Below are 12921 nucleotides of genomic sequence, written 5' to 3'. Positions count from 1 at the left end.
GTTTTAGGGTTATTGTTTATGGGTTTTGTGTTGGGGTTTTTTGTTGGTAGGTGCATTCCGGGGTCTGCACCTTGAGGGGGGGGGTACTGTCACGTCCTGACCAGCAGATGGAGCTAGTGTTTTAGTTTTGGGGTCAGGACGTCGCATGTTTGTGTTGGTTAAATGTTGGGTGGATGATTGGGACTTCCAATTGAAGGCAGGTGTGTATAGTTGCCTTTGATTGGAAGTCCTATATAGGTGTGTGTGTTTTTCTTTGGGGTTGTGGGTGGTTGTTTTTGCACTGCGTTTCTAGCCGGCAGAACTGTAGCTGTTGTCACTTTGTTTGCATTGTTAAGTGGATGCTTTACTTCTTTATTTTAATTAAAGATGAGTATTCACATACCTGCTGCGCCTTGGTCCATTTCTACAGAAGACAGCTATTACAGAAATGGACAAGCATGAAAACATTAATATTTTATCATTTCATTAGACATTAAAGACTTAAGACCATTTGTGTATTGAGGCCATGAGGAAATTATTTGTGATTGGGATTTTGGTCTGTGTGTGCTGGTAATGTGGCTTAGTGTGTTTCAGTATGTTGTGGATAGAGAGATGATATATGTCTATGACTGGATGTGTGTGAGAGAGTGTTACTGGCACAGAGAGAGAGTTACTGCCTGAGGGTCTTGACTTGGTTTGTGCATGGTTTGGGTTTATGTGATGGGAGCAAGGATGAGTTCATGTTTGTGTAAGATTTTGTTTTGGATGGCTAAGCCAGTGCTGGGAAAAGGTTGGGAGGGCCACTGTGTGAGTCACTGGATCTCCAGGAACAGGCTCTCTTCACCATTACAGCTCTGCCTGAAGTTGACAGGCCCAGCTCTCACACACTCATGGGCTAGGTGGCTATAAAGCATCTCTCTAACGACTTCTCAGTGATGTGCTCTGCATGCTGGCTGGATAATACTGTAAACCTAATAAATGGAACATACAGTTAAAGTCAGAAGTTTACATACACTTAGGTTGGAGTCATTAAAACTTGTTTTTCAACCACTCCACAAATTTCTTGTTAACAAACTGTAGTTTTGGCAAGTCGGTTAGGACATCTACTTTGTGCATGACACAAGTAATTTTTCCAACAATTGTAGACCTCCACAGGTCTGGTTCATCCTTGGGAGCAATTTCCAAACACCTGAAGGTACCACGTTCATCTGAACAAACAATAATACGCAAGTATAAAGACCATGGGACCACGCAGCCATCATACCGCTCAGGAAGGAGACGCGTTCTGTCTCCTAGAGATGAACGTACTTTGTTGCGAAAAGTGCGAATCAATCCCAGAACAACAGCAAAGGACCTTGTGAAGAAGCTGGAGGAAACAGGTACAAAAATATCTATATCCACAGTAAAACGAGCCCTATATCAACAAAACTTGAAAGGCCGCTCAGCAAGGAAGAAGACACTGCTCCAAAACCGGCATAAAAAAAACAGACAATTTAAGGGGAATGCTACCAAATACTAATTGAGTGTATGTAAACTTCTGATCCACTGGGAATGTGATGAAAGAAACAAAAGCTGAAGTAAATCATTCTCTACTATTATTCTGACATTTCACATTCTTATTATAAAGTGGTGATCTTAACTGACCTAAGACAGGGAATTGTTACTAGGATTAAATGTCAGGAATTGTGAAAAACTGAGTTTAAGTGTATTTGGCTAAGGTGTATGTAAACTTCCGACTTCAACTGTATGTATTAATGCTCCTGTTTTTGGCTTGATGGCCAGTGATATAAGTGAGACGTTATACAATCTAAATGTTTTGCTCCAAAGCCAAGTGGGAGACCATGGGACTACGGTATATGATGCAACATGTCAATATCGTTCATGGGGAATTTTGAGTACAGGATCATAAGGTATGTTTAAGCCTGCCCAGATCAACGTAGCGGTTTCATTGAGCCACAAGTGTGTGTGTGTGTGTGTGTGTGTGTGTGTGTGTGATCTCAGAATGTATGTCTAGCTAACGTTGTATAATAACATTTCTCTCACTCTTCCCCTCTCTGCTTCCCTCCTTTCTCTGTCATGCACATGCTTGTACAACCTCTCTTGTTTTGTTGCTGTGAACTGTTCTTCTCAATAGACCACAGATAACATTGTAACTAGATCAGCTTATTTTGCGTCATTATACAGCTTTCTTCTGTCAGTTGATAATACTGATAATAATACTGATGATTATGCTGTTGATGATGATGATGATGATGATCATGTCTACCACCCCTCTGCCCGGACCCCAGCTTGGCTGCACTCTCGGCGGCTCACTGTGGCAGGACCCCAGACCCCAGACACAGAGGCGGAGGAGACTTTATCCATGGGCAGCAGTGGCAGTGGCAGCTTCCAGGACCAGGGCTATGCAGCCTCCGAGGGCATGGCTGAGGACTCTGGCCTGGTCAGCTCCCCCTCGGCCTCCAACACCACTCACCCTACCTCCCCTGACGGGAGCCTCTCCCTGGGCTCTTCTGGCTCCTCTCACCCCATGATCCATCCCCTCACCAAGGACTGTTCTAGTGATAGTGACGAGGGCTGTGCCACGTGGGGCTCCAGACACAGGTACTGTAGCTGTGCTACCACTGACCTGCTCTGCTCACTGCATTATCATAGCAATGTTCAGGGTGGACACTTAGCAAAGTCAAACTCACACTGCTTTTCAATTATTATTTCTTAGTTATCCTACCCTTATGCACTTACTACTACTAGCCTTGTCGCAGACCCTAGCTAAAGCTGCTTTTGTCATTAGAATGGTACCTAGTCTTGGATGGCCCAGTCAACCAACGAGTCAGATCCTCCCTGTGATTTACCAACTCCCTCCTCGCTCCCAGTTCTCAGTTCTGCCTCTTGTCTCTCACTATTTAGTCAGCTATCTCACGTCTCGCACGTCTCTGCACCGGCTTGTTTTTAAAGGCCTGTTTTACTGCGCCAACAGTGCTTCCTGACTGAGTCACTGCAGTCCACATGTGTTGAAGCTAAGGGGCTACCTTCCAAAGCCAGCAGCGTCACTTAAATCTGCTGGGCTCTAAAGTGAAAGCTCTGGGGTTTTTCTCAGGAAAATAGGCTCTATCTAGTCTGCAGGAGGAAAGTTATTTTTGGCTTGGCCAAGAAGAGAAGAAATATAACCCCATGCCATTTTAGGTTAGTTTAGAAAAGAAACGCATGAATAAAACAGAGGAATGCTCAGTGGACACCTTGAACTAAGTGTGAACTAAATATAAACTCAAACACAAGTACTATGAATAAATATTTCAAGGGCAGTAGACTCCACCATCACCTAAATGTAACTTTCAAACTTTTGAGTTAACTTGAGTTCTCCTTTTATGCTACCTGCAAAACAGTTCAAAACTTAACTTGTATTACCCCCTCCTCCCTTAGACACAGCAGTGATATCAGCCACAATGACAAAGCAGGCAAAACAAAGGACATCTATGAAGAGGACCTAGAGCTCACCACTCAGCTCCACCAGACTCTGGCTGATCTGGATGCTGATCTAGCAGGTGAGCTTTTAGTAGAACACGAATTCAAATAAAAATTGTTTTATTGTCCATCAAATGCACATGAATTACATACTGGAGACATCCTGGAAACCACAATGGATGCACAGGACCAAAAAAATATTTGTTGTATAGTCAATAAGCAGGCCGGCTAACACACGTATTTTCATTTGTCCATGTCCACTAGATATAAGTCACATAGATGCTGTTTCAATGCAAGAGCACCCCTACGTGATGTCCACTGAGAGCAATGACATCCCTGTGTCTGTGGTGGATATGGAGGTCCCGGTCACAGCCATAGATGAAGTCCTGGAGGACTACGAGACACCGAACATGACAGATCACCAAGCCACACTAATGAGTAGCTCTCAAAGAACGGGCAATAAAGACCTGAACCTCAGTCATCATCATTCAAGTGTTGGTGGCATACAGAACAAAAACAACAACGCCTGTATGTCTGACGGCTCCAGCAAAGTCAGCTCTGCTCAACCACAGCCCACGCAGCGCCTCAAATCACCAGGGAAGAAGCTTGCCAATGGCACCATGGGGAAAGACCATACAGCAGCGGTCTCTAAGACTAAAGTAGAAGTTCAAAGACGGGAGTCCGCTGATGGAGCTGAGAGGAAAGCCTCACCTGTCAACAGCTCTTTCGCTGTCCCAGAGAGCCATTCCAAGTCCCCTGAGGAAGAGTTTCCCACCTATAGAGGCCACGCTGCCTCCCAGGCACAAACGAAAATCACATGTAGCCCAGTCTCCCGATTTGGTATGAAGACATTCACTATCGTCCCTCCCAAGCCCGCAGTTGCAACCCGGCCTCAGAAGCCAGCAGAGGCCCCGGCCACTCTGACAACAGGTGCCATTAGAATTGACGATCAGGGTAACATGGTCAAAGTAGCCATCGCCCGAAACAAGTTTGGCGGTTCCTCTGAGTCTGGGATCAACAAAGATGACTCCGTCTCACCACTCCTGGGGAATGCCAAAGCATTCTGGAGCTCCTCGGATAAGCAGGACACTTCTGCACCTTCGGTCCCGACTAGTAGAGGGCCTGTCCCTTTCACAAAGACCCAGAGCCCAGAGTCTGAGGTCCACAAATGCACCCATCGGGTCGTAGCCTCTGAGCCACCTGCAGCCAAGGCAACACCTAAGGCCTCTGAACCTGTAGCCAAGATGGCACCTAAGGAAACATGCAAAGATGTTGTTGAGGTAACAAAGGACATCTCACAGGAAGCAGAGGGCAAGGCCCCAGTTCCAGTTTCAGAGACGCCTGTGCAGCAGAAGACTATGAAACTGAACCCTGGTATTCTCCAAGATCAGAAGAGAAACCTTTCCTTCCTCAAGCCGTCCAGGAGAACATCCAGTCAGTACGTAGCTTCTGCCATTGCTAAATACGCTGTGAAGCCCACCATGGCCAAAGCTGACAACATCCAAGAAGTACCAGCGGAGTTGTCTGGCCTCGTGAGAAAGCCACCTGGCAGTTACGGCTATCAGAAAGAGGGTAGATCCTTTCATGTAAATCCACAGCGTTCCTCTGGTACATCTACTAATGTACCAGTGAAGAAGGAGAGCAGCTCTGGGTCTGGGTCCTATCACGCCGGTGCTAAATGTTACCCTGACTACCTCTCAGCAGAGAAACGGGTAGTCTCTGGTGAGTCAACGCAAGGAGTGGACAGGAGTGGTTATGGGAGCAGTTCTACCCTGCGAGTTGCTGGAGGGAGCTCCAAGTCACTGGACTCTGATACAGTGGCCAATAACACTAAGCAGCATGGGCCCAACAATCCCAGTCCCAGACAGCAGACACAGATGACACCCCCACCACCAGCACCACAATCCCCCACTAAACAGGTACCTGCTGTCTCCAAGCCCTCGCAGGGTCCACCACCTGCACAGAGCAGATCAGAGACAGTAGGGCCCAAAGGTCATCCAGCCCTGGCAAAGAAGCCTGAACCACCACGAGCAGCTGCAGCTGCTGCCAGCAACGACCTCCCAGGGCCCCAGCAGGTCAGTCTGTTTGGGCCGGTGAAGAAGTTCAAACCTGTGATCATGAAGTCGGTCCAGATGGACACGTCGCTACACACCACTCTGATGTCAGCCATCCAGTGTGGGGATGGGAAGGAGATGCTCAGAAAGGTGAGAGAGATAGAGAGACCGTCATGCTAACTTCACAAAGATCACTGTTTTTCTTTTTTTTAAAGTGGAAGTCTACAGCTACTAATAATGAGTGTAATGTAGGGGTTTGGTTTCTAATTTCCCTGATTTTCCCTGTTGGACTAGGTATCGGACTCAAGTGCAAGCAGCACTTTGAAGAAATCGTCCTTTGTTGAGGAAGAGAATGAGCGATGTGCGCTACTGGCAGCCATTAGAGGCCAAAGTAACTCTGCAGGGCTAAGGAAGGTAAGCTATAGCCAAGAGTCAGACAGTGTTTTGCATTGGTTTTGCAATGTCTTGATATAGCACAGAGGATCTGTTGCTTGTCACTGAATAGCTCATTTCAGGAGAACAGGCAGCACTATGTTTATTATATATATATGAGTCTATTTGCGTTCCCCTTGAATGTGATGTGGTTTGTTTTCATGTAAAGGACCATGGTGAAATGAGAGGAGGAAATGTGTAGTTGTGATGGAGGCCTGATGTGGTGAGCTCTAGAATGTTCCTGCCCAGCTCACCAGCAGGAATCTCAGAAATGTGCATTACTAAATCAGGTTCTCAGGGCAATAACGTGGAATTTAGGTTTGATAAAAAAAGAATGGAATGTTTGATGGGAGTTCTTGATTCTATTCCTTAGTTACCTGTCAAATTTAGTTGGTGGAGCTAAAGTAGATCCAGGCTAGCGACACCTTAACTTAGAGTTGCAAAGCTGTTTGAAATGCCTTTAAACCTTGGTTTTGCTGCCTAGTAAACCACTGGTGTTAACAAGGTATAAGAGGGAAATTGTGTGTGTGTGTGTGTGTGTGTGTGTGTGTGTGTGTGTGTGGGGGGGGGGGCGTGCATGTGAAAGCAGCCATCAAATGGGTCTATGTATCCGGACTGCCATTGTTCCCCTCTCTATGCTCCACAGACCATATCCCAGGCTGCAGAGGAGCTTGACAAGTTCAGGAAGACTGAGGAGGAGAACAGAACTCTGTGTGATGCCTTCCCTGCCATGCCTCCCCCTCCTCCATTTGTGCCTCCGCCACCTCCACCCCCCTCTATGCTCCCTCCTCCTCCTACCCCTCCCTCCACCCAGCCCAAGCCCACAATGGGGGGGGAGCCCCTGGGGGCTGGGGGGAATCCCGCTCTGGCCCGGGATGCAATGCTGGAGGCCATCCGCTCTGGCTCTGCCGCTGAGCGCCTGAAGAAGGTACAATATGTTCAGTACTGCAGGCAGCCACACTAACAATACATTAGCAACACACAAAAGAGGGAGACCGTTATTGGGAGCGAGTTTAGTCATCAAGTTACAGGTTGTCAATTCAATGTTTTTAGATAGAGCAAATGGAGGTGATCATAAATTACCTTTTGTGCATGCACTCACATGGGAACTCACTAGCCAGGTGACTACCCACCATTTCTTACCTAGTATTACCTTGTCTTTTGTTGCAACATGTCTGTGACGGAACAAAGAACTCCTGGGAAACATTCTGTGCTAGCTGGAGACCAAGATTCCGTCACGTAGTTCCACAGTCTGTGGGGCTGTGCAGCTTGAGCAATGTATTGTTCCATTAGATTAATCAATGAGAAAAATACAATATAAACACTTCCATTCTTTGCAAAATATTTTACTTCTTGCATGATCTGAACTCTATTAACTTAACTCAATGTCAGGCAATTTTTGATTGGTACAGAGCAAAAAATAACACTGGTTTTCATGTTTCATCTATTTTATTCAGGTCAATGCCCCCACAAAAACAGTTCAAGTGAACGGTAGACTTGGTACTATACAAGCAGCATCATCCCTCTCACAAGGACAATAAAGAATCTTCCAGAATGATTCCAGAACATCTTGCAAACCATCTGATTAGAATCGTCGTAGGCAGCCAAATAATATGTTGTCTTTCACCTTAATTTATCACTGTCCTTATGTATATGTATCCAGTTATGTGTACTTGAATAGTTGCAATAACTGGAAAGATTAATTGCTGTACAAAAGCATGTGCCAATAATTTTTGTTGCTGTTTATTAGCTGCTCTTGCTGATAATAATAATAATAATAATCTTAGGAAATTATTTTTGCTCTTTTATTATTTGTCTTTTTTTATTTTACTTTTTAATACTAGTCCACATGGAATTGATGCCTCATGCTGTTTTACTGTCAGTGTTATATTTGATTATTACATATTTGCTGTATATTTTCCAAGTAATAGGATGCAATTGATCAGACTCCTTGATATAGTGCAAAGAGTAACACTGGTCACCAGTAACACTGGTCAAGCATGACAAAATTTGGCTCCAAGGGACTCTCCTCTCCAGGTGGTGATTAGGTATATATCCCAAATTATGTATGTATCCCAAATGGCAGGCTATTCCCTATATAGTACACTGCTTTTGACCAAAACCTTATGGGCCCTTGGCAAAACTAGTGCACTAAATAGGGAATAGGGTACCATTTGGAACGTCCTGTAGTTTATTTTGCAAAGCTCTGGGTTTTTAGATCTCATCTATGCTGCTATTCAACCTTTACATGTTTTTATTCTTTGATTAATAATGCCTCTTAATATTACATTTTTACATTTTTTTTTACATTTTAGTCATTTAGCAGACGCTCTTATCCAGAGCGACTTACAGTAGTGAATGCATACATTTCATTTCATACATTTTGTTTTTTCTGTGCTGGCCCCCCGTGGGAATCGAACCCACAACCCTGGCGTTGCAAACACCATGCTCTACCAACTGAGCTACAGGGAAGGGAATCTATTTATTTTAATCTTCAGAGAAAAGATTACTAACATATCCTTTCTTGACATTACAAAAGCATTTTTGAAACATTTCTGCTTATGTGTAACTATTGGTGAATAATATCACCATGACTTAGTAAAATAGTTTACTAATCAATAGATATATGAGTAACGAACAAGAGGAATGGGCTGTTACTCCATTTTCAGAAAAAAAGTCTGGTTAATATTTGCTATGATTTGATTGTTTATTTAATCACAAAGTGTTCCATGTTGTTTGCATGGGGCTCCAGTGCACAGCTTTTTGTTGTTGTATTCAACAGTAGATGTGATGTGCAGTACTGTACATGAGCTTGTCTCTCTAGACGTTTTATGGCATTACTATAGTAGTTGAAAGAAAGCAAAAGTGAATATTATAATATATTTTACAAATGAAGTACTATCAATATTGATCAGAATGACTGAATGATAGACTTAATGGGCCACCCAGTGTAAAGCATGAAAATAGGGACCACAAGATTCTAGACTGGTCTGTCAAAAGATGGATTCATAGGTTGTCCAATTCCTTAAAATTCAGTTTAGATGTTTACTTATGTTCTAGTTCAGGGGTATTCAAATCTTACCCTATGAGGTCTGGAGCCTGCTGGTTTTCTGTGTTACCTGATAATGAATTTCCCCCACCTGGTGTCCCAGGTCTAAATCAGTCCCTGATTAGAGAGGAACAATCAAAAAAAGCAAAGGAACTGGCTTCAAGTTCCAGAGTTGAGTTTGAGGCTAGAAAGTTGTATATTTTGTTAACTACAGATAAATGATTACAGTAATAAACTGTTGTTAAAATTGGAAATAAATAGAATAATAGAAATCCAATAAAATGTAGTTTTATAAGCTATTGCTTTTTTATGTTACGTGCACGTTGTTTTTGGAAGAATTTCACATTTTATTTCATCCACAAATTATACTTTTTTCAATAAATGATTTTTGTAACCATGTAACAGTTTTTTCTTCTGTACATTGATCTTAAATACTGTCTGGATGTGCACTTTAAATTACACTGTAGCTATAATGTAAGTACAGTGTAACTACTTGCAATAACCCTAATCCTAACTAGGGTTGCACATTTTGGGGAATATTCAGAGGTGGAAACTTTCTGTGGGAATTAACAGGAATATATGGGAATTAACGGAAATATATGCAAATTAATATTAATACCATTTAAATGTAGATGCTTTTTGCATTGGATATATTTACCATATCATATGGAGACAGGAACATAAACCTTTTACCTTTTCATAAGTATACATAATTGCAAATGACTAAATCCTTCCAATAGAAATAAAAAAAACTATTTTGTTATGAATTGAACTTTAATTAAGTGAGTTGACTCTTCACATGGGATGATTTCACTGAACAACAAAAGGGAATATTGAATGATCCCCAATGAGCCATCGCATCTCCCAAAAACGTTTTCAACATACATCTGTAAAATGTTAGTCTACAAACTAAAGCTTTGGTTGTCTTCCTCTCAGGCTTCCATGTATTCTCCCGTAACCTCCTCAATGTCCAGAGACACGGTAGTGATGACACCATAGGCCTTGTTGATCTCTGCACCAGATAGGATGCTCTTGCCTACTTGGGGTCCAACATGTATGCTGCGGCGTGTATGGGCTTCACGCTTTTTGATGTATTTCAGAACTGCAGTTTCCTCTGCTTGGAGCAACAGTGAAGTGGCCAGGGCAGTACGGATTTCTTCTCTTACATCTGCAAGCAGAGTTTGAACATCAGACAGGATGTGATTGTCTCCCTCAATCCGTGCAATGGCTTCTGCTATAGGTTTCAGGAGTTTCAGGCTGCTTACCACTCTCTCCCAAAATACATCATCCAGGAGGATCCACTTGATGGGGCTGTCCATATCGGCAGACTGTGATATGGCCATTTCTTGGAGAGACTCCTTCCCCTCCAGGAGATTGTCAAACGTGATGACAACACCACCCAAATGGGTGTTGCTGGGCAGCTTCAATGTGGTGCTCTTATTCTTCTCACTTTGCTTGGTGAGGTAGATTGCTGCTATAACTTGATGACCCTTCACATACCTAACCATTTCCTTGGCTCTCTTGTAGAGTGTATCCATTGTTTTCAGTGCCATGGTGTCCTTGAGGAGCAGATTCAATGCATGAGCAGCATGCACAGGCCCTCTGTGGGCTCAATAGCATCTCATTAGGGTGAAAGATCTTGAGAATCATCTGTACATGTGATGGAAGAATGCACTGTGCATGCAGAGGTTTGCAATTCCATTGAATTGGGGATAGTTTAACCAAAACATGCCACAAGTCCTAGAATTGCCTTGTGTATCCCACAAAAAAAAGGTTTACTGTTATTGTCACGTCCTGACCAGTAAGGGGTCATTTTGTTATTGTAGTTGGTCAGGACGTGGCAGGGGTGTGTTTGTTTTGTGTGTTTCGGGGTTTTTGGTTTATGTTCTATGTTTTCTATTTCTGTGTGGGTTTTCTAGTTTGTCTATTTCTATGTTAGTTTTGGGAACGACCTCCAATTAGAAGCAGCTGGTTGTCGTTGCTTCTAATTGGAGGCCATATCTAAGTGGGTTTATTTTCGCTTGTGTTTGTGGGTGGCTGTTTCTTTGTATAGCTGTGTAGCCTTACAGGACTGTCGTTCGTTTTCTTGTTTTGTTTAGTGTTCACGTTTAAAAATAAAAGTATAAGTATGGACACTTACCACGCTGCGTATTGGTCAGATGATTTCTCCTCATCAGAAGACGAAGCTTATGACAGTTATAAGCTATCTTTTTTTATGAATTTAAGTAAAATTCCACAAATTCCAGGGCTTAACTTCCCATGAAAAAATTCTGGAAAAATTCTGGAAATCTACCGGAAAGTTTCCAACCCTTTGCAACCCTAATCCTAACCATATCCCTCACCCTAATCCTAAATACAGTGTAAGTGCAATGTAACAATGAGCTTATAACTGCAGGGTAAAATCTTATGTATTGATAATTTGGTAGTGTAGCAAGTTCTTGAGTCATGGAGCAGTTAATCTAACATGCAGTAGATGTGTTTCTCATTTAGTTGTTGGCTGTGGTTATTGTTGTCCTTATGAAATCTGGAAGCCAAACAGACCTCTATCTTATGATGCCACCAGGCTTACATGTTGTTTTGAGAGGATTGCCACATCAGAGCTCTCCCAACTATTCCAAGCTACTCTGAACCATGACTCATCATGTGGTCATAACTGACATATAACTTTACTTAAACTGTATTCCCTGACCATACTGGTTTAGGTTTCCCCAAAAATCCTATAGATGGCCTCCTGGGCCCTAACATTTCAGCGTTTGCAGATCTGAACGGTCTGGATCGGTATAAGCAGGGTAGTGGTGATTTTATTACACTGTATTGATTCCATCTTACAGATCTACCCAGTTAGGGCCAAGGGGAAGGGGTTAGTGAGAGAACTGAGACTGGCAGTGGGAGCAATGTCCCTTCACTTCAGCTTCACAGGCTCCCTGCTCTGCTTTGCCTGATCTGCCTCTCTCAAAGGCCGGGCAGGCCCTCAAAAAGTAAGTGATCTGGGGATTGGGTTTCTGGGTATGTGTCTGTTGTCTGCCATGCGACCAGATTTCACCATATACAGAGAAAGTATGTGTCCCAAATGGCTCCCTATTCCCTGTATAGTGAACTACTACCCTATGGGCCCTGGTTAAAAGTAATGCTCTATAAAGGGAATAGGGTGTCATTTGGGACAGTGACAGAGAGGGTAATCCTCTCCACACTGTAGGTCTGTAAATACTTGCTGGCCCACAGGCCCTCTGTCGGTCAGAATTCCTGCTCATTTGTGGCCATTCTCTGTCTTATGAAACTAACTGCAGCAAGACAGAGTGTTTGGTTGGTTCCAAGCCAACCGCCGCCACAACCGTTAATGCAGAAAAACAAATCTCTTTCTAAATCAAGACTTACTGGCAGCTCATGACACAGCATAGAAGAAGGTAGTGGTTAACTCACCGCATTCATGGTTGAGAAGGATGATAGCTATCAATACTTTTTTGTGTCTTAACACCATTTCCATGTGTTACTTTTGTAAGTAAGATAGATTCCTGCAATATCACATTTTATTTGTCACGTACACAGTTTCATCAGGTATAAAAGTTGCAGCGAAATGCCTGAACATCATTGTAATGAAAAACGTGGGAAGAGCAAAAACAGCTTTTCAATGCAACCATGTTCACGTTAGCCTCGGCTCCCAAGATTGGCCAAAGTGAAAGGCTGTGACAGAGGCTATGGTCACATGGGCCTAATGCATGAATAATGTTACAGGGAGGAGATCTGATCCAAGGTGTGATGTTGTGTCTGTGTACAATGCCCTTTTATATTGTGGCGTGTTTGGCAGGGTCACGCAGTATGGAACCACCGTTGTTCTCTTCACCCAGATACTGCAGGTCCAGGACGGGTCCTCTGTCTTCCCTACCCTGTCATTAGGCAGGCTCAGCTGAGGAAAGTTCAAGACTTACAACCTTTTGCACTACGGACTCT

At 43.4% G+C, this 12921-nt stretch overlaps 1 protein-coding gene across 9 annotated transcripts in view; it reads left to right on the top strand.

Moving 5' to 3' along the window:
* The window catches only part of LOC106605414 (protein cordon-bleu), a 64290-nt gene extending 54915 nt beyond the window's left edge, over window positions 1-9375 (top strand). For all 9 annotated transcript variants that reach the window (XM_082975390.1, XM_014201034.3, XM_082975391.1 and 6 more), the window contains 6 exons: window positions 2268-2580; window positions 3397-3518; window positions 3703-5642; window positions 5787-5906; window positions 6571-6852; window positions 7382-9375. In XM_082975390.1, coding sequence (XP_082831516.1) covers window positions 2268-2580; window positions 3397-3518; window positions 3703-5642; window positions 5787-5906; window positions 6571-6852; window positions 7382-7465 — 2861 coding nt within the window. In that variant the 3' untranslated portion in view covers window positions 7466-9375. The remainder of the gene's footprint in view (window positions 1-2267; window positions 2581-3396; window positions 3519-3702; window positions 5643-5786; window positions 5907-6570; window positions 6853-7381) is intronic.
* The last annotated feature ends 3546 nt before the right edge of the window (window positions 9376-12921 follow it).

The sequence above is a fragment of the Salmo salar genome, chromosome 05 (genome assembly GCF_965601325.2).
Source record: "Salmo salar chromosome 05, fSalSal1, whole genome shotgun sequence".
Taxonomy (NCBI): domain Eukaryota; kingdom Metazoa; phylum Chordata; class Actinopteri; order Salmoniformes; family Salmonidae; genus Salmo; species Salmo salar.
Note: the sequence above shows the minus strand (reverse complement) of the source record. Positions and strands in the feature narration are given on the sequence as shown.